The following is a 25,625-nucleotide window of genomic DNA, read 5'->3' as shown; positions in this document are numbered from 1 at the left end:
ATACCATTTTAAATCGAAAGCATTCTTTGCATTTCTCATTGTAGGCTGCAGCACCGAACCTTATGATCAAATTGTATTCATGCTGATATAATAAGAAAACAGGGACAGGATGAGAGCATAGATACCTGGACTGCACTGACATCTTCAGCCTTTTGGGAGACCTGAATATATTCTGTACATTTTCAGATGAAAATGTATTTCTTCAGCTCACATGATTTTCTCAAGTACATCTTAGGCTTTTTCTTCATTTGTCTCACCCCTTACTGTCAATCCAGTCTGACTGAACTTCACAATTATTATATACAGTGTGTCTTTTATTTAGATGAATACAACAGCCTTCTTCCCAGAAACCAGCCTTGACCATGGTGAATAGTATAAGCAAATGAGGCATTTCCTATTATTTTTCTATTTTTAAGTGTAAAAAAGTTAATTTTGTAAATCACTGCAAGTAAATAAGAGGGGGTGGTCTTCAAAAAGGTGTTATAATGTTATTGGTATGGTTTATAAACTGAACCAAATTATTCTCCATAGATCTACAGTAGGAAGGCGGCACTGCTTCACATGTGTGCAAATGTCTCTAACCCTGTTAGCACAAGCAGCCTTGTTACTGATGCGGGGCTGGTGTGAGGTTAGGGTTTGTAAGACACTGTCTGTGCAGGGCAGGTTGTTATGGCTGAGGTTGTGTGTATATGTGTTTGCAGTTGGAGGAGCAGGAGGAGATGGTGGTGAAGATTCAGACTGATTTCTCCGCGTACCGAGCGACACATGCCCATTCTGACTCTGAGTACGAGGCACAGCTCTCACACATCGAGCTGCTCAAACAGGTATCCCTTTCATCCAGCTGTCACACCTGTGCTCCCTGTCAGCCAGAGACAAGCCTGATCTGCTACCTTCCATAATGAGGCCTGGCACGGTCTTTGAATCGGTTTGATCCGATCCCTTTTATTACTGTGAACAATATTACTGTGAGGAAATCCATTGCACAATGGATTTGATGACATGATGCTTCATTTCTAGTGAGGAACTACGAATGAATGAAAATTAAATGTGTTCTTATTCAAAAGGTGAAGAAATAATAGCTACAGTATGCATGGGGCTTAAATGGAATTATATAGGATTTTTTTTGCATTCTGTCTGTCTTTTCCTGTGCATATGCATGTGCGTCCTCAGAAGAAAAGCCACGTTACCCACCTTAACCACCTTCTTGACTAATTGTTTGTTATGTCAGCGCGTGTGTGCCTGTTTGTTTTTAATAGAGTGTAGCAGACCAATCCGTCAGCGTGTCGACAAGGGAAAGTGTCGGTTGAAGTGCTGGCGTCCCACTAGACTGGCTGGGCCGTGTGCAGTGATTTACAGCCCTGATCAGCACAGCCGGCTGGCCGGGGAACAGCCACTCTGTAAAGCCCAGATTGATTACCTGCAACCCTTGTCACTGCTGCCCGCCATGTTTTCTCAACCTTTTAGCACAGTTTTATAGACGGTTAGAGCTGCTCGTTTGGCTATTTATACATTTGTAAGTGGCCATGAAATATAGATTTGTCTTGATGGTTGTCAGCGATGTGGCTGTGGAACAGCTGTCGCGTGACATCTCATTATTTTAATGGTTTAAAATGAAGGAGGGGGCTTTCTGTAATACTTCTCCAGTTCTTTTTATGAACTACATAATTTTTACTTTCATTCCTCTTTTAAATGCATATACTGCAACAGGAAAAGAACTGACAGTGATTGTGACTGACAACTCCAAACTCATTGTACTTTCTGATCTTATCATCTTCTCTGATAAACAGCTTTGACCTGTTGCTTAGCTCTTCTACAACATATACCGTCTTCAGTTCTTTGACATCCACATCAGTGCATGACAAAGTTAAAGAAAATTGCATTTGTTCAATATAAATTAACAGTAAATTAATGCAATTTGAATAAACTTTGCAATATAGTTTGTTGTTAAACCTAACAAAGGTTATGGGGCAACTGTCCATTTGTGGGTATAGAAATGTTTATGCTTTAACATAAATATTTTAATTTTTCAATTGAAATGAGAAATTTGGCAAAACTCTGGAGTATAACAAAGCATACAGTATATGCACACTGCCCTCAGCACTTCTTATCTCTTAGGAAGGCTTTAGTGGTGCAGAGACGATCAGTAGCCATTCCTGAAGTGATTGTCTCACTGTCGGCTCTTGCTGGGGTGGAGTGACAGATGTGTGAGGGGGAAATTGCAGCTGTGCAGATTCTTGTCTCCTCAGGAACTGTCCTGTGCTGTGGAACAGTGCGCTCAGGGCTCCCAGCAGCTCAGCGAATGCCAGGCGGCTCTGCGGCAACTCAAGGAGGAGTTGTGCAAGCTGTCAGAGCAGAGGACCAACAGCATGAAAGGTGCGGAGCCCTTTCTTCCTAAGGGAGATCTACCATTTATCATCCGCTTGTGTGGCTGTGTGTTCCACTAATATCGTATCATTTTGAATTCAGTACAAGTGTAGTGTCAGTATTCTGCAGAGGTGGGTGTGTTGCGTTGTGGGCGACTGTGTAGCGGTGGATCACATGCTGATCTCTCAGATGCCCTGCGGCGACTGAGGTGTTCTTCTTGTTTCAGAGGTGCTGAAGCAGGAGGAGCTGGTGAGGCAGCTGCGCGCGGAGGTGGGAGCCGCGACTCTGAGGAGACAGGTGGAGGTGGAGGCACTGGAGCAGTCCATAGCCAGGCTGGAGGAGGACCTCAGGGAAGCCAACCGGCTGTTGGCCCAGAAGGAGCAGGTATCCTCTTACTCGGAAACCGCAGAAAGCCCTCTAAGTGGTAGAACCAAGAGATCTGGTCTAAGCTCAAGTTCTATACATCTAAACCTAGCTTTACAGAACATGTACTGTCTGTTGAAGTCTGTACACTTGTCAAAAGTTTACTAGGCAACAGCTTTCCTGTCGGGAATCTTTATTTAACACATCAGCAGGCACTGCAACTTCCTTCTCAGTGTTTTTCACAGGCAATATAAAGAACACAATAGTTGTAGTTCACTCCACCAGCACTCAAGCCCACTGCTCCTTCCCCAGGCCGTGCAGAAGAGGGACGATCTTTTGAGGAAATCGGAGGCAGATCTGATGGACGCTCGTGAGCTGATCAGAGGGAAGACAGCAGAGGTTGAGCGGAAGGCAACAGTGGTAAAAGGCCTTGAGGCTGATATCCAGAGGCTGAGACGCGAGAGCCGACAGAGACAAAGTGAGAGAGCCGCCCTGCAGGCTGAAGTGCTGCAGCTCAAGGAGGACTTGAAGGAAGTGCACACCCAGTTCAGGGACACAGGTGCATCTGCTTTCTCTGCTACAGTCCTCCCTGTCTGAACAGTGGTGCAGAAAAAATGGTTTTGATGAGCCCTTGACTCCTTGAGACATGAACATAAATCCAATAATGACTAAAAGTGAAATCGGATTCAGTCTTCTGCCAGTGGAGTGAAGAGCTGTGAATTAGTATTCTTATCTCAAGAGAACTGGGCGATGATGTCCCTTGATTTGTCTTGTGTATTTTTTTTCTTTCTCCGTTTCTTCAGTCAGTGACTTCAGAAAAAAAAAAATTACCCAAATAAGAAACGGAAGGAAATGAAAAAAACAAACTTTGTCCAAGTTTTCAACCTGCAGTAGCTCTAAGCCCTTGTTATTATAAATGTTTCTTCTTATTCTTGGTTATTATTATTAGCAGCAGTGGCATGTAGTGCTCAGAGCCCCAGGGGCTCTCTTTAATAAGCTGTATAAGTCGGTCACCTGTTAGCATGCTGCTCCAGCAGCTAGTCAGAAATAAAACGGCTCATCAATTTGCCGCCCCGGGCCGTGTCGCACTCAGACAGGAGCGCTGGAGACACAGAGCCTGACAGCGGGACTTAACAGCTGCTGTCTCTGTCCCTGCCATATCCAGACAAGGCCGCAAGGACTCGGTCACTCTCCCTCAACATACGGCTGTCATCTGAGAGCTGGGAGGTCACATGTTAACTGTACCGCTCAGCAAAGAAAGAATCTTAGCCTGTTTTGTTTACAGTTGCTCAAGTGTTGTTTTTCTGCTTTCAGAGAAAAGTGTTTTGAATTACCTGTGGATTACAGACTAAACCTGTTGCCATAATAAGTAATTGCACTGTATATAAGATGGAGGTTTACAGTGTCATGTCACACAGTTGGTATTTTGATCAGAAGGGTTTGAGATACGTGACATTCTAAACAAATCACACCGGTTTGTCCACTGATGACAAGCTAAAACATGGGTAGTTCTTCAACCGATATTATCAGGACGAGTTTGACATGTATTCATTACTAGAGACCAAATTCTCACTCTGCAAGATATCCTGAATCCCCTTCCTTTGTCCTACTCCAGGTATGAATGACTGCCTTACACAAAGGGTTGTGTAACAGTTGTGTTTGTACTGTATGGGAGTAAAGAGCCCATCTCTCGGCTGCTGGCTCACTTAATGCTTTGCCGGTGGCCTGCGGAAACTGAGACTAGGCGCATTACGTTTACTTGTTGTCAGGCCTTAGGCGAAGTGTACTTCCCAACATCAAAGCGGCAAACTCAGGGATGCTCTTCAGTGGACCCAGGGCTCTCTCCAGTGCTTCACAGCCCGTGTGCGCATGTGTCCTGCAGCCCAGCAGCTGGCACGCCAGGAGGAGAAGGTGGTGCTGGCGGAGGGGGGGCAGCACCGGACCCAGGAGCAGCTGGGCGAGCGGGTGGCGGAGGTGGTGCGCCTGGAGCAGACCCAGAGGAGGCTGCAGGCTGAGCTCCGGAGGGTGAAGGAGCGGCTTGCGGACGCTGACCAGGAGATAGAGGATTACAGGTACTCGCGCAGCCTGAGCCTGACCGCCGCGCGCGGTTCTCAGCTAACTGCAGTGAAGGTCCACGGGGATCTGTATCAGGACGGTTGTCTAATTCGCGTGAGCAATCTCGATTCTGGTAAGGTTAGCAAACCAGTGAAGCTGCCCAGATGATGCCTGGGAGGATTAGCAAACACTGTAGAAGAAATCAAATGGAATTTAAAAATAGAGCTCAAAACTAGGCAAACATAACTTGAAATGTACATACGTGCGCATAGCAAAAACATAAACTGTAGATAAAAAATTGGAAAGGTTGAGCTTGAAAAATAAACTACTTATATTTTGGTTGTATGTCCTCAGATGGAACAAAGCAATTCCATTAACCGCAGAGACACACAACTCCCAGGGAAAACGTACACCTCAAACCAAGCTGCCTTGGGGGAAAAAATGTTTTATGGCAGTTAGTACTTGGTTTTAAAGGGCAAGTGTATTGTACGTGAACTCATATGAATTCATCCTCTTCCCCCATTAGTTTATTAAAGAAGCTGCCCCCTTTCCCAATCCTGAAAGGCTGAGGCATGTAGTGTGTTGCCTTTATTGCCGTCATTCAGTTAACATCTTAGCAGTGTAACCCTACTGCTTCCCTGCCTGTCTTGTGTCTGTGCATACAGGCTGGTCGATGTGTGGATCATTTCAGGTCAAGGCCTGTTGCGAAATCAGTTGTTTAAATGGCAAAGCAAAAAGGAATCTGAAGATCTTAACCAGCACCTTGCCAAAGGTCTCTTGTTCAGTCAGCCTGCCTTGAGCACTAAGTACACCAGCGGCCTGCCAATACACATTAGGGAGGATTTAGTAATTAAGTGATAGGCTGAGGACTAAATTGGGTGTTTGTGGGCTGTGAAGCCAGCCTGAGGTCCCAGCAGCCATGCAGATAGGGGATTTTAATTGCCAGGGATATTGATCAGGCTGGTGAGGGGGTGCTGAGGGATTTCACAAGCTATCGATTAGCTGTTACTGTGGCCAGCTTGTCAATGAAAAGGGATGTGAGTGCTGTTAAGGCTCAGGGCTTTCCCCATACACACAAACGTTTAGTGTGACACAGCAACTCCCGGAAAGCAGTTTTGTCTGTCTCTTTTCTCTTGACAGATGGCTTTCTCCACCACCATACAAGGTGTTTTTTGTTGCCATTCCATTGCTGGCCTTCCCTTGCTGCTGTTCTTACCAATTATTCTGTCTTGTGTGTGCTTTTAATGACTTTTTACTTGGGCAGACAGATTTCAAATGATGCTGTTAACTGGAAATTCACCTTCCTGAGTCAATCAAACTGTAAAATTCAGTGGCGTCCACATTCTTTGTCACTTACATGTATGGAATGTCTTGTGTGGAGAGAGCAGAGCATACATTCCATCAGAGCAGCTTTAGTCCCTCCAGCATATTCAGTTCAGCCTCTGTGGCCACTTTAATTCTGATTCTCTAGACAATTTTCTTTGTGCAGTGAAATCATAGTGAATAGAAGATTATTTAATTCTCTTTCACTTGAAAAGAAAGGGGGGAAAAAAGCAGAGATCAGGGAGAACAGGAAAGTCAGTTTGTAACTTGACCTCAGTGAGGCGAATGGGTGCTTTTGCTGGCGCAGGAGCCTGATGGAGCGTCTGAAGGCGGAGGTGACCGACTGCAGGCAAGCACAGCACACCACGCAGCAGGAGGAATCCAGGCACCTGCAAGGGGTGCAGAAGCTGGAGGGGGAGCTGGCCAGAAGCAAGGAGCACATCAAGACTCTGCAACAACAGGTAGGCATGAGGGGACGGACCATTCGGCGTCTGTCCACCCGAAGGGGCGATGTGGTGGCTCTGTGGCTCAGGATCTGCGCCCGTGGCTGTAAGGTTGCCGGTTCGTAGCCCACAGCCGGCAGAGGAATCCTACTCCGTTGGGCCCCTGAGCAAGGCCCTTAACCCCAGCTGCTCCAGGGGTGCCGTATAAATGGCTGACCCTGCGCTCTGACCTCAGGCTTCTCGCCCTGCCTGTGTGTCTCATGGAAAGCAAGTTGGGGTATGCGAAAAGACAAATTCCTAATGCAAGAAATTGTATATGGCCAATAAAGCGATCTTATCTTATCTCATTCCCCTCGGCAGGGATCTCAAACCCTGGTGCACTCACTCTTATAGGTAAAGGAGATTGGACAAAAACCTGTAAGCTACTGTATTGAGGGAGAAGTGAACTGTGAACTCTTTGAAGGATGAAGAGTGCTTAGATTTTACTCCTACAGTAAATTACCTCTCCTTAATTTATCAGATCACCTGATCACAATGGAAATGTTCCACATCTTCATAAATTGGTATTTTAATGTTGATCTACGAAAGCTGAGGACTGGGGCTCTCTCTCTTGCAGAGGAGTAAGTAAGAAAGATTTAAGTAAGGTGCTATCTTCAGGCTGAAGCTCGCAGTGGACTGGGACAGAAGGGGTAGAGAGATAGATCTAGCATTTTTAAACAGTCTACCCTAGGGAGACCATCGAGTGAAGGGATCTTAATGAGTTCATCCTCATAGTTTGTCCTTATCAAATGATTTAGAGGAATAACCGATGGAGCTGGACATTATGGCGATATGGTGAGATGGATGAACATGCCAGGTCTGTCTTCCTCTCTGTTTGCCCAGCTCCACGAGCAGGTAGAGACAAGTCGGGCACTGCGGGTAGAGCTGGCACAGGAACAGACCAGACAGCACGGGCAGCAGCGCAGCCTGCAGAGTGCCAGGGAGAGAGAGAGTGACTTGGAGAAGGAGAGTGAAGACCTAAGAAAAGCTCTGCTTGCCACACAGCAACAGGTCAGCACAAGCCTCCCACTGACATACAGTAATGCAGTATAAAGAACTGCAGATAACAGAGAAAATAACCCTCTTCCTTATGACCCTTAATGAAGTCTTGCAATTGGCATCATTCAATTCCTGCATCATTCTTCTGCTCTGCAGTGGTCACCCTTTAAAGCTCATATAGCAAATAACAGTGCATTGTAAACATCTTGAAACTGGATTTCAGCTTTTTTTGTGCTTGCCACATGAGCAAATATGACAAAGAATAAAACTACTTGTTCTAGCAAAAACAGTTTTATATCAGGGAGTAACCATCATAAAAAAGTTTGTTGTTTAAAATCAAGAAAAATAGTTTATAAAGCAAATTAATGGTCTCAATATCATTGCTTAATTTTGCACATTAAACAATACTATTGAGCCCACTTATTAAATAAATTGAGGTTATTCTTTTGCAAACATTTTGAACCACAAACAATAGATCCAGTTATTTTTTGCACTGGTATCAAATATTTTAAAATTAGGTCAAAATAGGCATTTTTTCACCTGTAAAAGGCGTGCATGCCCAAAATTCACTTGCCTTTCAGTGATCATGTAACCAATCATTGGTTAAAAGAAATTAAACCGTTGAAAAAGTCAAATCTGATCAAAAGCTGTTATAATTACTTTACACTTTAAGATTAATCTTCTTAATCCTATCTGAACATCTGTCATGCATATATTTTTATATTAAATATCTTTCTACCCCTCTAACCTTAATCCTTACTATAAAAATATACACGGAGCTTAATGTTTACTTAAGAAAGTTTAGGTGTTGAGGTTTATGTATTCATTGATGGGTAAGAAGCAGATAATTTTAACCCTGTCTGTGAGAAGCTGGACTGTGTGAGTGACTCGTGAGTTTCTACAGCTAAAGGATGGCGAAAAACAGATCTGCAGCCTACAGGAGCACATGTCTGAGCTCCAGAGCACCTCCCATGGCCTGCAAGAGGAACATGCAGCCAGCCAAACCCAGCTTCAGCTGTCCAGGAGGGAACTGGAGGCAGCACAGAATCAAAACCAGAGACAGAGTCAGGAGGTGAGGCAGCAGGCATAGGACCACAATCTGAGACAGAGTTAGGATGTGAAGAAGATGGTATAGGACCACAATCAGACACAGAGTCAGGATGTTATTGGGTGAGTCAGCATGTTTAAGACCACAGTCAGAGACAGTGTCGGGATGTGAGTCAGCAGGTACAGGATCAAAGTCAGAAATAGTCAGCAGGTGGAGGACCACAACCAAAGACAGAGTCAAGAAGTGAGGCAGCAGGTACCTGTATAGGACCACAGTCGGAGACAGTCAGCAGGTATAGGACCACAGTAGGAGACAGTCAGCAGGTGAGGGTCAGCCCACTCTGACAAGCACCTTTCTCAGAGTACTGTCCACAATGGCTTTCACATAAGGTTCTTCAACTCTTAAAACTATGGTGCTAAGGATGCATGGGATAATGATTTATAAATAAAACCATTACATTGTTATAATATTACTACATGAAAAAACAATCGTCTTTGAAAGCATTTTGTGCATTACTCACAAAGAGTTGGAAAATAAATGGAAATGATTATTTAAGTCAGGTTCATACTATTAGCAATTATTGTTACTGTTTCTGTGTCCTGATCTGACTGTGATATACAGTACAGTAATGTCTATGAGTCACTAAGGCTAAAAAGATGAGTGACTTGAGTGTGTTTTCCTGCAGGTGGCCAGATTGGAAGAAATGGTGTCGAGGCTGAAGGCACAGCTTGAGGCAGCCCAGGAGAGTGGCAGACAGGCAATGCGAGAGACAGCCGCAGCAGAACAGAAAGCTCAAGATCTGAGGCTGGAGCTGACCTCTGCCCAGGGCGCACACAAGGAGAACATGGAGCAGGTACACTATAGGCACTCAGGCAGTGGGCTGTGCTGAAGGGACAAGGAAACAATATTTCATTTAATTAGACTTTATTCATTTCATCACTCATTTTGAAAACACATAAGTCAAAGAATTAAGTTTCCCGTTTCCCTAAAATTCCTGTGGCACACTCCTTAACAAATTAATTAAGCAACCCTGAGATTTATGTATGTATATAAAAAGCAACTTTAAGTGGGAATGTTTTGAAAGATTTCAGTTCAGGGAACAGAAATAAATCATTGTCTAGTAGCAGTCAGTTCCATTAAAGTGGATAATGCTCAGACAACAGCGGGGAAGATGGAAATCAGTACTTTTCCTGTTATTTTAAGTTTTCAAACTTAAAGTAAGCAAAAGTTTGGAATTACATTGATACTGTAAATTAACTTGTAATTTGTTGTTTCTCATGTGCAGATAAACCCTTTAAAGATGTGGAGTATTCACACATTTTCTTAATTTGATCAGTTGAGTGTTATTTACCCTATTGACTGCTTGTTTCTGTTTCTGTGAAGCCCTTTTGACATTCTGTATGCCTGCTGTCGTCCTAGCTGAGCACCCGGAGCTATGAGTTGGCATGCCTGCGCAAGGAGCTGTCCCGCTCTCAGCAGCGCGAGACCCAGCTGGCTCAGGAGCACACGGCCCAGGAGAGCAGGCTTGCCCAGCTGGCCGCAGAGCTGCACAGCCTGCGCAGCCTCAGCAGACACGCGCAGGAGGAGGTGAGCAGCTGAGTGACCTCAGCCGGCTGCTGCTTGAAAGAAGCCGGGGTTTCGGCTTCAACTACAGGGTCTGCCTCCCTGACGTCTGTTGACATTAACTTTCTGCCATCTGCCCAAGGCCTCGACTTAGATAAACACACCTTCTTCTAGTCAGTAAACCAATATTGAGTGTTCAGCTACTCTAAGTCATTGAGTACAAGTGGATAAATCCTTGATGCAAAACCATAATATCTGCATCTGTCCTATATACAGCGGTAAATATCACAAAGGGATTTTTCAACTGGCATTGGAGTTCACCCCAATCCAGAGCAATTTTAAAGGCGATTGTTTGCCGCAGTTGCATGTATGTATCAAAGCCTGATTTCTTCTACATGTATAAAACTGCTTTCAGCAGCTCCCTGTCAGCAAATTTAAGGCATTACATTTAAATCAGAGGAACAGCATATGCACCTTGGATTTAAGAAAAAACAGGCTGAAGAAATAAAATTGTGGACAAAAAAATAAAAGACTTACAGGAGTGTTCCTAAGGTCACATGTAATTAAAAATAACAAATTAATGTAGTCATTTTAGTTCTGTTGCACTGATGTGCAGGTACTTTCAAATTCCCATTATTATTGTGCCAAGACCATCTACTGTACATTGGTTCTAGATTTACAGTTTTGATCAGCTGCAGTCTAAAACACATGTACTCTCTAAAACTTTGAATACAGCCAGTGTTCATGTTCAAGACCTTATTTTTGCTTACATAGATACGTTAAGTGCAAAATATAAATGCTACAAAGTGGTATCAGAAATAGAAGACACATTATCACTCGTGTGGGAAGCTTACCATATTTCTCATTATATACAATTTATTAATAGAGGAAAACCCCCCCAAAATAAATACTGAAAAACAATCTGTCATTTTCTTTATAGAACTTTTTCTTTATAGATCATATAGAACTCAATCCTTTGGCCTGCACCATAGCCAGTATGGTACCAAGCACTGCTGTAGATTGTGATATATGTTGTAATCATATATTATTAACCAAGGTAGCGTGCAAGTTTTTAAATTCTTATCAACAAGAGATTGGTTTTAAAAAAAGTCAAGGGGACAGATGATCACCTCACACTCTAATAGCTGGCTGTAAGTCCTGAGTTAGGAAGAATTGTGATGGGGAAGAATCTCCTAGCAGATTCACTTGACACAATATCTAGTGCATCTTTTATTTTAGAGGAAAGAAAAGCTCCCAAATTACATTCATTGCCATCTGGCTACCCCGTGTTTGCGTAGGAGCTGAATAAACAAAGAGAAAAACCACTCTAATCCTGCCTTTCACACCCATCACCAACCAGCCAGGCTGCTGAACTAGCCTATTAACGAGCACACTGGCGTCATTGGAAGCTGAGCCCACTAAGTGGAAATGGAATGCACTAAAATATGAATAATACGGAAGCAAACTAGAACTACCTTATGCATATGTATGGATACAGTTCATTATGATTTTGTGACAATATGCAGAGCTTACTGCAGTATGATTAACTCAGATCGGTATGCTGTCGCAAGGTGTACTTGAAAGTCTTAGTGCCCCTATTGTTTCACTTCATTCTCTAAGGGCTGTGGCTGTTGCATGGTAACAAGACTATATTCACACTGGCCTAATTGGCTTAAGAAAAACATCCCTGCAATTGTTCAGTCACCTAACTCCTTAACAGAAAATAAGGCAGAGCTCAACCAACACAACACAGCACCGAAGAGAAACACAAATAATTACACACAGCATTCGGATGATGGTGATTTCTTTTTAACAAGGCTTTCTGGTCAGCTGTAAAATGAATTCTATCACCGGACATTATGGTATCGGAGATGGAAGACAGCCCAAGACATAGAAATAAAGATGTGCAAAAAAGAAAAAAAAGGTTAATTTCAGAGACCTTTGCGTCTGCGTGAGGTTGTGCTTTTCTGAGGATTATACATGAAATCTCCAAGAATATGATCAGAATTTCTGCACACTTTTGGTTACTTTGAAATCACAGAGGGATTAAGAGGGATATAGAGCTAATGCAGTGTTAGGCTGAGTGAAGTGAATCTCATCTCTGCACGCCTGTAGAGGACCCTTTTTAATTGCCTTTGGTGTAAAAAAACAGCCTTTTCTTTGATTACATTTATTGCCTCTTCTCTGCATTCCATTTGCTCACCATTCGTGGCCCTCAGAAGGGCACAGGGCTGGTGCGAGGTGGGGAAAACACCCCTGCTTTGATCCCTGTACATGTGTTGAGGGCTTATTGGCACCAGGTTGCAGGTGGTGACGTCTCCCACTGTGAGTCTAGACGGGGTTGAGCTGAGAGACCCAGTCTTGACTGGCTGAGGAGTGGTGCTTTATGGCTCTGAGTCCATACTTGCTCATGCGCAGCTGTGATCCAAGTCGGGCTTTGAGCTGCCTGGGTATTTTGTCAGTATGAACATAAGTGGACAAACAGAATCATTCCACTCTGTTATTAAATTAAAAAATTTTAAGCAAATTGCACATTTATATTTTCACCTTGGAGAAAGTTAGGGGTCTAGAATATAACACGATAAAACTGAATACTCAAACTGCCAGATTAACCTACTCAAAGAGAAACACCTCGTAGAGCATTTTCAAACACTGGTACGCTGGGTTTCAAATATTAGGTTATTTCATGTCATACAGTGCTTCTAGAAGGAGGTTTTAAGTAGTGTTGTGAAGATATATTCCTGTTGAAAGTCACAGTAGGATTTTATATGGCCAGCACTTCCATTGGCTATGAAGTAACTGTATTAGTATTACAATATGTCTTAGTAAAATATCGATGGCCTTTTATGTGCTATGTAGTTTTTCTGGTAGCTGCTTAGGGAAAACTCTTAACTATTACGTGCACATCTACTCTTCATCCAGCTCGTTTGCTACTAGCTTGTTGATCCCACGATCTTGTTCCAGCCACAGCTTAAAGCACCTGACTCATTCTGGCTCAATGACACAGAGAGGAATTTTGTTCCAGACCCTTCTTTCTGTGAAGAGATGATTCCTGATTTCAGTCCAATAAATGCATTCTCTCTGTTCGCTTGTTTGTCCTTGTTTTGCTGTTTATCCTGAAGTATTCCTTTTGGTTTACTTTGCCAGTTCCTTGCAAGATTTTATATACTTTTATGAAGTCACCTCATAGTTTCAAGACTAAAGATTTTAAAGTGCTGTATCCTGTATGTGTATAAAAATCCTTTAAGGTCAAGAATTAACCTACATAACCTGTTATATACACAGTATTCTTTTTTATTTTTACCTACACATTGTCTAGGAACTTTTCTTAAGTCCACAAAGCGCCTAAATCCTTTTAAACCTCAAACTTAGTGCTGATGCCTGTGATGTCTTTTCTTTAGGCTCGCACCTACGAGGGGCGACTGTCAGAGCTCAGTGCCCAGCTGGCCGTCGCTCAACGCTGGGGGCAGGAGCAGCTGGCAGAACTGGAATCCAGAGAGGAGGGAATGGTGGTGCTCAAAGTAGAGCTTGCGTCACTGAAGGAGAAATACCACGCCAAGGCCAAGCAGGTTCCCAGACGATTCACCGCGGCCTCCCGTCGACACTAACACACAAACTATCAGGCCACGCGCCTGTGTGGTGGAAGTACCGTATGTAGTGTAGGTACCAGATCACACGGGGATAGGCAAGCAGGTCACACTGGATGAAAACAAGTAGATGTCGTTTTGTTCACCCACTTTCCTTGAGAATAAAATTAAACCACTTTCATGCGAGTAAATAAATACGTTCAAATGCTCTTAATACTGTGTAGCACTGTGTTCACAAGTTCGTTTGCCACATCCCAGTATTGCTTTGAACAGGTTCTAACTATGTTGGCAGCTTCCCGGTTCAGTAACAGCTCCTGTCTGTCTGTGTTACAGATTGATGCCTTACACTCAGAACTGGACTTAATGAAGCAGAAGTATGAGGCGGCAGCTAACGAGGTGCTGTGGAACACTATACTGCTGACTCTCCTCACCCCACGCAGCTATTTAAGGGCATTTCCCTTCAGTAGTGTGAATCATATGGAGCTCCTGTCAGTGTGTTCTGCCACATTAGTTTGTGTTTGCCAGTGACCACAGGCGGTTATTTGGAATATGGAACTTGATGTGTGAGCCTGTCCTTGAATAAAAAGTGACTGTTGCTCAGTGTGTATGGCTCAACATTTAAGGGAGGTGGCTCTCTGCGTGCCTTACCGTATTTTTCCCCCGAGCAGGTGCAGGTGCTGCGCCAGTCACTGGGAAACGCTCGATCAGACAGCTCCCGTCTCCACCGTGAGAGTGAACTGGTCGTGTCCAACGTCAACCAGTGGGTGAAGGAACAGAAGTAAGTATCCACAGTCCTCTTCCGGGTGGGGTAGGAAGAGAGGTCAGCGAGAAGGTATTTCTCTCAGGGTTTGGGTGTTTGACTGTTTCTTATGCATCTCTTTATTCTATTCCAGGCAAGCTAATGAAAAACTGGGAAACAAGATTAAGGAGCAGAGCAAACAGATAGTCCACCTAATGGCTGAGAAGGAGTAAGCTGATCTTTTCCATTCCTTCACATGTCGTCGTAATTGACTGAGATCAAGTCTTGGTTTATCACATCGTAGACTGGTGACACTTAGAACCGGGAGTATGGTACTTCACAGAATGTTGTTACAGACACCTTCCTCACCAAGAAAAACACATACAGTATATTCACACAGTCCTGTAGACACTGCTAGAGACACAGTGGCGCAGTGGTTAGCGTTGTTGCCTCACAGCACTTAGGCCCTGGGTTCAATTCCATATTTGAGGTGCTGGAGTGTGTGTTGTTCCTGTGTTCGTGTGGGTTTCCTCCAGGTGCCTCAGTTTCCACCCGCAGTCGATAGACATAGTGGTAGGTTAATTGGCTTCTGGGAAATTTGCCCTAGGTGTGAGTGTGTTCATGTCTGTGATTGTGCCCCTTAGTCTACCTTTCGGTCTGGCTTTCTGTCCAGGTTGTGCCCTGCCTCATTCCCATTGCTTGCTGGGATATGCTCCAGCTCCCCTGAAATGGAAGAATTGGAATTATAGAATTAATGGATGTACTGGAGACACTAATCATTTTCTTGTACTTCTTACATCACCTTATACTGTAATTTGAAAAAGGTACCAAACCTCATGCTCAGTGTCCGAGATTAGCAGTCCGTATCGGTGATCAGACTTAATTTCTGTCTCTCCTGTTACAGCCACCTACAAGAAAGCATGGAGGGCCTGCAGAGAGAGAACAGGAAGCTGAAAGCTGAGGTGGACGAGAGAAGGATGGAGGTGGAAAGGTTTAGGGTAAGTCATCTGGGTGGTTTAAGGATATTATCACTGCCATTACACACAGTCTCCTCTATAGTAATTCAGTGCCTCCCATACATTGTCAGAAAAGTCACTTTACATGCATTTAAGCATTCTGATTCTCCCCTGATCAGTGTGATGAGCTTACTCGATGGAGAAAGGAGGACCATTGTGGGTTCTGGTTGTTCTACAGGTGCATAGTAATAAATTAATCACTGGTCCTCCTGCCTTGCAGGCACTTCAGGCCAGTCAGTCAGACCAGTGCAGTGCCTTAACACGCTTACGGAGCCAACAGCCAGACCCGGAGTGAGTAAAAACTTTTACTTATTACTGGTTGCGTTGCTGTTCTCAGTAACCAATGTAAAGTCACCGTATGTCCTTTTATTTCTCAGGTGCTTCATTACACTTCTTTCTGTGCATTAACCTAACCTTCTGGATAGTGTTACATTTGTAAAAGCCACATATGGTTCGATATGGCTCATTTTACTCATCATAGATGATAATATCCGACTTGCGTTATTCTAAAAGAGAAAATGTCTCAATGACTAAAGCAGAGGAACTTTCTATGCAAGGAACAGGCCCAAAAGGTTGTTTTTTAAATTAAGCTATCCATTAACAGATTTACTTTTGAAAAGTTGTATTATTTTATTTGCTGTAGGGAGGTTTGTTGTGGGATTAGCATACTCCTGTATGTGTTTTTTCTGGTTAATGGCCCATGTAGCCTGGCTGTTAAATCAGAGAGCTGAAAGCTCTGAAGCCAGCAGATTGATGTTTCAAATCCCAGACTGCACAGCAGCTTTGGTGTTTTTATTTTGGTCCGTCTTCCAGACCGGAGCCGATCTCAATACCAGCTTTAAAGCAGCAGTTTTTTTTTTCTAGCACTTCTACATTCTCCCGGTCCTGCACTAAAACAGTAGTTACATAAAAGCAGACGGCGCCTGAGGGACCGGGTTTAAATCCAGCAGTGTGCCGCTGTGGTGTGGCTCTCCGTGTGTGTGAGCGCGGCACTCTCCACACGTTAGGGGAGGCCGCTCAACTCTGTCCACTTGCGGAGCAAGTCCATGCCTAGCAAGAGGCGCTGAGGTTGTTAACACCAAAGATGCATTTCTCTAGCCAAGCATAAAATCTCCAAGGTGGCCACAAAGAAAACCACTCCACAGGCCGTCTGACTTAGAGCTGAAACTTTCCCCTTGAACGCTGAGCACTTCGACTTTACTTAGCTTAGCCTGCGAGTTCTTTTCAGGTCTTGGTTGAAGAAGAGCAGCCTGTTGCTAGCCAGTTTAAGCATTATATTCCATATCTAAGCAGGTCTGCTTCTAAAACCCTCCTCCCACTTTCTCATCTGCCTGTGTTTAAGGATAAAGAAATCTGGATACTGTCTGTCCCCATTTAACATCGTAGGCATCGTCTACAGCAGGCAGCGCTTCATACAGTATATTGTTTCTTATAGTGTATACGGAATGTAAAATACAACTTAGTATTCTACTTTGTATTTACTTCTTTGCAACTAATAATTTTCATTCAGCTCATTTTCAGGTAAGATCTAAGAAAGAAAACCCTTTTTTTCCCGTATCCGAAGTTTGAAACAAAGATGATAGGTCAGATGAGTTCAGATTAATTCAGATTCTATGCTATATACAGTATATTTTCCCCAATGCGGTTTGTCATTCACTCCTCCTATTAGAGCATGTTTCTCAACACCTTAAGCTACCATGCATCCTAGAATTTTGAAGTGACCTCATGTATATTTCATGCTGTACAACAAACAGTGGTCGCATTCTTCCTTAAATTCAGCTGATAGCTTTCACCTCATCGCTCACTCTTCTGTGTCAAATAAAAACACATTTGACCTCACTAGACTTTGCTTAAAATCATTTTAGTTTTTTTGGCAAAAGATATATTTTTCTTGCACTGGTGAAGGTTTTATCTAACAATTGCAGAACTGAATTCTTCTGGTCTTGCTGTTTGTGTTATTGTCTCAACACCATTTCCCACAACTTCAGTACCCCCTGCAAGCTATCTCAAACACTTATTTTTCTGTTCATACCTGAATAAATGTTTGAGAGCCTCCACTATAAAGCATTTTAAAGATATTTATTGTCTGAGACCTGCTGTTTTTTTCTTTTCTTTTTTTTTACAATGTGACTGAACATGCACCATTTTCTTTACAATATTCTTATTACAAAAAACATTACCGCAAGCAAGCTCTGCCAGGATAACCTGATCTGTAGCTTGCTGATGAATCACCCAAGTGAAATGGCTGCATACTGCAACCAACCTGTGGTAAAGAGATGCAAACACAAGCCATTAACCACTGGGTAACTAACTGAACCTCAGCTAATGTTTTGGGACATCCTAAAAGCCTTGGGGAACAGAAAATGTATTTTGAACTCGGCAATAAGTAAATATAAATAAATGGATAAATAAGTAAATTGCATATGAAGAGCCAAGGGAGCTGTGTACATTCTTACACAGTGCTTTTGTTTATCACATCAGAAATTCTAGGTGCAGCTGATGGGCTCCTTGCGCAGATCTGCTCCTTCTGCATCATTCATTGCCTTTCATTAACTGTCATTGCTGGGGCTTTCAGAAGAGAGAGACCAATTTCAGTTCGAAGTCTTCTGAGACCATATTTTCTAAAAAAAAAAGTCTGAGAGCCCAGTCAACTTCTGTCCCCGCACTCAAAGACTCGAGCTTACAGATAATGGACTGAATCTTTGTTTGCTACAGCTAAGGAGGGAAACAAGTCAAAACTGCAGTTGTGCTGGGTTATAATACAATGACACTTTAATGACTATGCATTGAAATTACATCAAGTAATTGTCATTAGTAGAACTGCTTCACTATGATTGCTTAAGAAAAAGGAATATGTGAAGACTCTTGGTTGCAATACTTGAATAATAGAGGCATAAAATCTAAATGTGAAAAATTACTGAAAATAAAAAATGTATTTTCCCCAGTAATCCCTGTACAGCTAGAGCCATGGGCATTTTTAAGTGCGCATTCTTTTTGCGTAAAGAAGAAGCCCTTTCTGTTTGGAGGAGAGGAACAAGTCTTGCTGCTCTAAGATATTGTGCATTTTCCAAAAGCGTGGTGTTCATTAGCCATTTTTTTTCCAGTTCACTTCCAGCTAGAAGGTCCCCTGATTGATAGAAAGCTCGCGCTGTTTATTTGGGTATCAGGGAATGAAATATTCATATTGTACGCTTTTCTGAGCAGAAGTTATCAAGATGCAGCGTAAATGGTACTTGGGATTAGATTTTCACAGCAGATTGCTGTTATTAAAAACGGGGGGTGGGGGGGGGTAAAAACTTTCAGCGGCCATCTTCCTGGGAGGCAATCTATTTATTTTTCACACAGCAGCAGAGTAATAGAGTTGGCTCTTAATGCCGTGTAGCAAAAGTGCTGTGGTCCGCAACCTTTCACGCCTTCACCTTCCTTTCTTTCATGTGATTGAATACTTAATAGCTTCTACTGTCTTTGAAAACCCATAATGGGACCCCTTCTAGAAATTTAGAAAGACTCCTTTAACCCTCTTGTCTGTCTTCCTGGGATAACCAGTGGAAGTCTAGGTTTCCTGCTCTCTTTAACACCCCATTACAGTGTCCTTGTGCATGCAGCTCACAGTGGTGATGCATACAGTAGATATTCTTTTTTGTTAACTCTGCATAGTGTTCCTTTGCTTTCCATGCATGATGTGATCATTACACCTTTACTCTCTGTAGATGCTTGTTTATTTAGTAGTAGAACATTTCTGAAGACATACTTGCTGTTTTTTCAATTGCCATTTCTAAAAATTAGTCACCCCCCCCCACCACTGTATTTTATTTTGTTCTTTATTTGTAATTTGGAGACACAAGTTAAAAATCGGATGTGCAGTTGTGAGTTTGTCCCAGAGGGTTACATAGAAAGACAGATCAAGAGGTAATACTATATGAAGAATGGAGTTGGAAAAATCAGAGCAATGAATAACGTATTGATTATTACTGAAGTTCTCTGAGCACTGTGAAGTACATGTGTTTTTTAAAATGTGTTAACACAATTCATGGATTTGCCAGAAGCATTTGCATGGGAAATGCAAGTACCTCGGTCAAAAATATTAGAAAAGTTTTTTTTGCAATATTCTACTAACTTCTAATGTTCACAGTTCTTTAAATGCCAAATATACCTTGACTTCAATTGTTCAGGCATAATGGCATCTGTGGTTTTGCACTGTTCATGTATAGCAAGTCATGTAATGCAGGTCATGACACAGCTGGGCCTGTGTGAATCAGTGTTTTTGTCAGAGTGTCAGATAGCAAGTTTTTAAGTTCTTTAGTTTATGTCTATTAACCTTCCCCAGCTGCCCTTAAAAATGTGTCTTGTCGCCTCTTTTCCCTCTTTTTCACCACGTTAGAGACAGGCTGCAGGGCTGGCTGAGAGCACAAGAGCTAAGTAAGAGTTCTAGTGGGGAGGTAGCTACAGCCCTTTTTAATGATAATCAGGTAGGGATGTTTTTTTTTCAATCTATAAGGAAAAAGATAATAGTTAAGGTTATCTATTGACCCCTGAAGCTAAAGGCAGCAACTGATCAGCCTAAGACTTGGTGTTTGCTTTGCAATTATCAAAACAGGTAAAAAGAAAAGATGTGCTGACCTGCCTTGTGAGTTTATGGGGATCAGGAGCCTTGAAGCTGATGCTTTGAGATGTTGTTCTTGTGTCCACAGACCACCCCGCACGACAAGAGGAACCTTAAGCAGTCGAGGGGCTCTGAAGAAGAAAGCTCTGGCTGCCAACCTGGGCTGCAGTTAGACCATCACAGAGGGGCTGACGTCCTGCCCATACCAAGCCCTGGTCAACCTCAGAGAGGGACAGTGGCCAGAACATGCCCCTGAGAAGACAGTGCTGCACACTGGCCTCCAGCTGAATGCTTGTTGAACAGGCCAGAGATGATTCACTCACATCGTGCCTTACTGGAGAGCCTCAGACTCACTGAACTTAAGCCAGAGGTTTTTTTTGATTTCGTTTTTTAAACAATGAGCATTAAAAAAACACACAGGACGTCCGAGTTAAAAAAATGCTCATTATTGCTGATACCATGGCCTTGAATTATAGAGAAATGACTTTTGCTTATAGTGATTAATTTATTTATTGTCTATTAGCTTTTTAAATTGTTTTAGCACCCAAATATGTGTTGGTAACTCAGTTTTGTGTGGATTTAAAATGTACTTTCAATCATTTTAAGCTTATACTTTACAGAGGTCATTTTGAAGCACACTTCATTAGAACCATATTAGGCTACATTAATGAGGTAAGGTTAATGGACTGTAACAAATCCAAGAAAAAGATTGATTGTTTAAAACAATTTGCTATTTACAGGTGACAGTCCAAGGTGACTGAAGCAGTTTGATTTTGTCTGAAATGATGATGATAATGATGATAATTTCAAAACTACCTTATTTTTTTACATGTGATTATAACAATTCTGTCTGATAATTTGATAACTCTCTCTCTTTCTACATGTTTTAAGGGTTTTATATTCTAAATTGTCTATTTTTGTTACTTTCTTTAATGATGGCAAATTTAATCAATCATGGTTAAAGTCTGTCTACTTTTTAAAAAATATCTCCAGTATACTGAGCATTAGAATAAACTTATCCATTATAATTGGACCGAATTCACAAATTTATTATAAGGAAAATAAAATATTTGTCGAATATCACTATGTGCATTGACATTTTATATTATGCTCATTAACATTTGTCATCAGCAGGGCTGACTAACAGTGTAGTCTGCTGTGGAAGCAAGACTTTGCATGAGTTTGCAGATGCCCTCTTGTGGGATTCTGTCCCATTCCTCTCCATTCCTCTTGCAGAGCCTGGACAAGCTTTTGCCTGCTCCGTGGTGTCTGAGTCCTAGTCACCACACATCATCCCAGCACATTCCACAAATAGTCTAGCAACTAGGGCCTGTATAGCACAGCTGACAAGAAAGCCATTGTTACCCAAGCAGCATTAGAACACATGTTGTCTTGCTGGAAATTTGTCACATCAGGATGAGCTTTGCAGAAAGGGCAGCAGCTGAGGCCCCAGGTCTTGAATAATATCAGGTGGTGTAGTAAGATTACCATCAGTCACGGCCAGTGGAGTCCTGTAGCAACTGAACACTCCCACCATCACCATCAGGCATAGACCTCGTCATCAATTGGTCTGTTGTGAGAACTTGGCTCCACTGTTGCTCTTCAAGTGTTGCCCCATACCGATGGCACAAAGGCGTTGTTTTCGTGATGTTCTGGACGTCTTCCTTCCTTTTTGTGTTCCTCTTCCTTCATTTTCATCAGGCTTGGCATTTAACACATTAAATCGGCTGTGCCTAATTAACTCTCTCACTAATGACTGGCTTTAGTGCATACAGTATGCAACAAAGCTACTCCATTATATATAATCAATTAATCAAAATTATGCCAAAAAAATTCCACATCCTGTATACTTTAGGTTTTTAAAAACAAATACGGATACATAGAATGATGTTTCTTTTGATACTCAGTATATATAATGAGACAGCAAGGATTAATTTATTTTCATTTTTATGGTTCATAGCAACTTAATGCTCTTGAAAGCCATACACCTGAATGTCTGATTCACTTGTTGAAGTTAACCATCACGCTGATGAGCCCCAGTAAGTGCAAAACCGCTGTCCATGGCAGCTACCTTTGAATTTATATATGTAAAGAGTGGAATTGAAGCCTCCTTAGATTATTAGAGGGTTCTGCCCTTCTCATAATTGTGAAACAGCAGAGCTAATTAATATCTATTCCCGTGTTGTGCCTGTATATTTATTTCCACCTTTATCAGTATGAGAGCACAGGCACCATTCCCTGTGCACCACATCTGAATGATAACGAACTGTCCTGTTGTGCTACATGTGCAGAACGAAGGGCTTCTGTGCAATTAAGAGTAAATTGAAAAGTAACAGTAAATTACTTACAAGGCAAAGTTGAGACTGTTCCCAAACTTGTTTTCTTGCCTTCTTTAAAGACAGCCTCTGTCCTCAAACTGATGCAATAATTCTCAGAAATATTGCAGATCCTGTAATGAAGCATTTTTTTTCCATAAAAGTGAACCCAATATTCTCATCATATCATATCCTGTGTTTAGCATCAAAAGCAGTATTATTATATTAATACTAGTTTTCAGAGATGGGCCCGATAAGGAAGTAGGTTTTGCTTGCCTGTCAAAGGCTGCACATACAGGAGCAGATACCAACCGGAAATCAAATCCACACTCATTAATTTAGTCTACCTCCATTCCTTCTTAATTTTAATCCGATGTGCCACACTTCATTTCGACAGGTCAAATTTCTACCCAAACCATACTTTTATCTCATGGGAGGTTTATTGTTGGGCGACTGTGAATTTGGATTCATCTGACACTTTTTCATGTGTGTTTGAAAGGTATCTTAACACTGAAGACACAGACTTTCACATTAGTGATTTGAATTGCTAAAAAGCCATTTTTGGTAAATGATCGAGTGGACCAGTTCTTTAAAACCGAGAAATGCTCTGCTCTGAGGTAGCTCTTTGGCGACTGGTAGCTGGAGTAGCTTTTGGATCATTTTCACTTCAAATTTAATGTCTGTTTATCCCACAGCCCTGACTGGGCTGTCAGTCACAGTGTGAAGATGTAAGGGATCAATGCACAGCTCAGTCCAATTGTTGGCTTTCTATGAAATGACCAACTACAGCTGTGGCTGCTGGTGTGAGAAAGGGACCAAGTTCGGTTATTTGAAGTGATAAAGACACCCACATTTGAAGGAACACTTGTCATGTCCTTTCTGCACAGTGCAGGTGAAAAAAAGAATAACGATCTAAAATTTAAAATTTGCCTCTAAAATTTAAAATCTAAAATTTGCCTGTGTGAATGAAATTGGCATGCAGGATTCACGATCCCAGCAGACACGTTTTGGAGTGGGTTTTGCAGGATACCCTTGTGTGGATCAGTGGTGCTCAATTGTCCGAGACAGACACTGGTTATTCAGTGTTATGGTTATGGTGTCTTATTTCCTGTTGTGATGTCACTTTCTTTGATATAAATTTTACTATGAGTCTTGATGGGTTCTCCAATTGTATTGGAACAACAGCGGAGCAATCTACTTCAGAGTTGAAGAAGCAGGGTAGAGATAATGATAAAGTTTCCATAATTATTTGTAACGCTGTTGATGCAATGTGTACAAATTATTTATTTTAAATAATGTTTCAGGGCAACTTTTTTGTCTTCATTTCAAAAGAGCATAAATTAGTCAGATCATGTCACCAGGTTTTCTTCCTGATGAATGTGAAATTGGTGTGTTTGGTGTGTTTGGTAAGTGTTTGTTGGGATGAACTTGTTTGACTGATTTCCAGGGCTCTGCTCTTTCAACCACAAATCACCCAGTAAATACAGAGGAATATTTAATAAAAAATCAGTATATTATGACCATTTGCATCATGGGTTTGCTCTGACAGTGTTTATTGATCAGATGATTTGCTTACTTTTTAGTATTTTATACTAATTAATTTTTAGTATTGTAAATACTAAATTACAAAAAAAATAGTATTTTAATACTAAAATTACTGAAGATTTTATAGGACTTATAGTTGGATTTTGTGTTTAATTTAGATTTAGAGGGAGTTATTCCATGTGGTTTCTTGTGAAAAGAGCCTCAAGCCAGAAAAGTAGTCATCACAATAGTGAGTTTATTTCTAACAATTACATATTGTTTTAAAGAAGCACCTTGTATGAGATTAGGGTTTACAATACAAGTATATGTTATAAATGTATAAAGGTTGAAAATGTTGTTTATAATAGGTTTTACAGGACAGTAAATTATTTTTAATAATTAGCTCTTATTTTTTTGTTTTGGGCAGAAATATTTCTGTATTAAAATGGAAGTGTGTGTGTTGGTGAAGTAAAAAGAACAGCTAGACAACGATTGTTTCAATTTGATTCTGGTGCTAGTTTATATTGGAATGAATTAGAAATGTGAATTGACCATCTGGATATTCAAAGTGTGGGGAGCTTGAGTTTTCATATATGGTGTGAGACTGGATGTAAAGGTGTTCTCTTGGGTCCACAGATATCTCAGGGAAGTGTTTGAACCTTTGCACAATCATTCCAGGACAGTACTATAAAAAGTACATGTCAACGGCCAATAATTATATATCAACATCAGAGATTTCCTTGTCAGCATTTTAGCCATAAAGATTAGATGCCCTTAAGCTACTGAAAGATACACATGAGAGGCTGAAAGAAGAATCTTTAGGCCTGCATGTAGCAACATCTTTTAACATATGACAATAAAAGGAAACTTTCTTTGTAAAACTGTGAAATTCATTCAGATTATTAAATGGTGTTTTCAGTGAAGAATGTAAGCAATGTATATTGTTGATCCTTCCCTGGTAAAACTTAAATATATGCATACATTTTAATATATAGACTTGAATGAATAGATTTATGGATTGTATTTTTCTTTTAAAAGGAAAAGTAGTAACAGCACAGTGTGTTAGATTTTTAATTCGAAGACATTTGTACTGTTTATTTGTCGTAATTGTCTTGTGTGAATTAAAATTGTCACTCTGTCTTACGTGGTCATGCTTTATAACTGGTTGTTCTTATATTTGTGTTACATTACTTTGAAAGAATATATTCTTTGGTGTTATATATTGTATTTGTTTTATTAGGTCATAAATATGTTTACTCTACTTTGTAGCCTGTGTCTTACCAAATCTGAGCAGCTAAGCAAGGCTGGGCATGGTCAGTACAGCAAAAACTTAGTCAGCCAATGTTCAGTTGTTCAATGTTCAGTACCCACCTGAACTACTTCAATGTTTGGTTATCCATTTATAGAAGAAACCGCCTATAACGTAGTGTCCATGTCAGTTTAAGCCCATAGAGGGTGACTTTGGAATGCTCTTCAAAAGAAAATAAGTGTGGACATTTGCACAAAGTTGTAAGAGAGGATTCTAAAGCAGTAGAATTTCAATTAAACATCTCAGTAAATAGGTGTAGAACACAAAAGAAGATGTTTAGTCTTGTGGTGAAAGACCGGTCTAGACTCGGGGTAAAACCAGTTAATTTGGTTGAA

The 25,625-nt window shown here is 41.6% G+C and overlaps 1 protein-coding gene across 5 annotated transcripts in view; it reads left to right on the top strand.

Annotated features, from left to right (window-relative positions):
- pmfbp1 (polyamine modulated factor 1 binding protein 1) overlaps nt 1-25,120 on the top strand; it is a 157,355-nt gene extending 132,235 nt beyond the window's left edge. Inside the window, exons 28-45 of one of the 5 annotated variants that reach the window (XM_088614530.1) lie at nt 702-824; nt 2,247-2,373; nt 2,591-2,748; nt 3,040-3,286; nt 4,610-4,799; nt 6,413-6,566; nt 7,431-7,598; nt 8,491-8,658; nt 9,320-9,487; nt 10,054-10,221; nt 13,599-13,766; nt 14,118-14,180; nt 14,453-14,562; nt 14,678-14,752; nt 15,428-15,521; nt 15,718-15,830; nt 19,921-20,008; nt 20,231-25,120. In XM_088614530.1, coding sequence (XP_088470656.1) covers nt 702-824; nt 2,247-2,373; nt 2,591-2,748; nt 3,040-3,286; nt 4,610-4,799; nt 6,413-6,566; nt 7,431-7,598; nt 8,491-8,658; nt 9,320-9,487; nt 10,054-10,221; nt 13,599-13,766; nt 14,118-14,180; nt 14,453-14,562; nt 14,678-14,752; nt 15,428-15,521; nt 15,718-15,830; nt 19,921-20,008; nt 20,231-20,398 — 2,550 coding nt within the window. In that variant the 3' untranslated portion in view covers nt 20,399-25,120. The remainder of the gene's footprint in view (nt 1-701; nt 825-2,246; nt 2,374-2,590; nt 2,749-3,039; nt 3,287-4,609; nt 4,800-6,412; nt 6,567-7,430; nt 7,599-8,490; nt 8,659-9,319; nt 9,488-10,053; nt 10,222-13,598; nt 13,767-14,117; nt 14,181-14,452; nt 14,563-14,677; nt 14,753-15,427; nt 15,522-15,717; nt 15,831-19,920; nt 20,009-20,230) is intronic. The other 4 variants (XM_088614532.1, XM_088614534.1, XM_088614533.1 and 1 more) reach the window with 4 other exon arrangements.
- Nucleotides 25,121-25,625: the final 505 nt, after the last annotated feature.

This window comes from Lepisosteus platostomus, chromosome 20, assembly GCF_059453375.1.
Source record: "Lepisosteus platostomus isolate fLepPlt1 chromosome 20, fLepPlt1.hap1, whole genome shotgun sequence".
NCBI lineage: Eukaryota > Metazoa > Chordata > Actinopteri > Semionotiformes > Lepisosteidae > Lepisosteus > Lepisosteus platostomus.
This window is presented reverse-complemented; position numbering and strand designations above follow the sequence as displayed.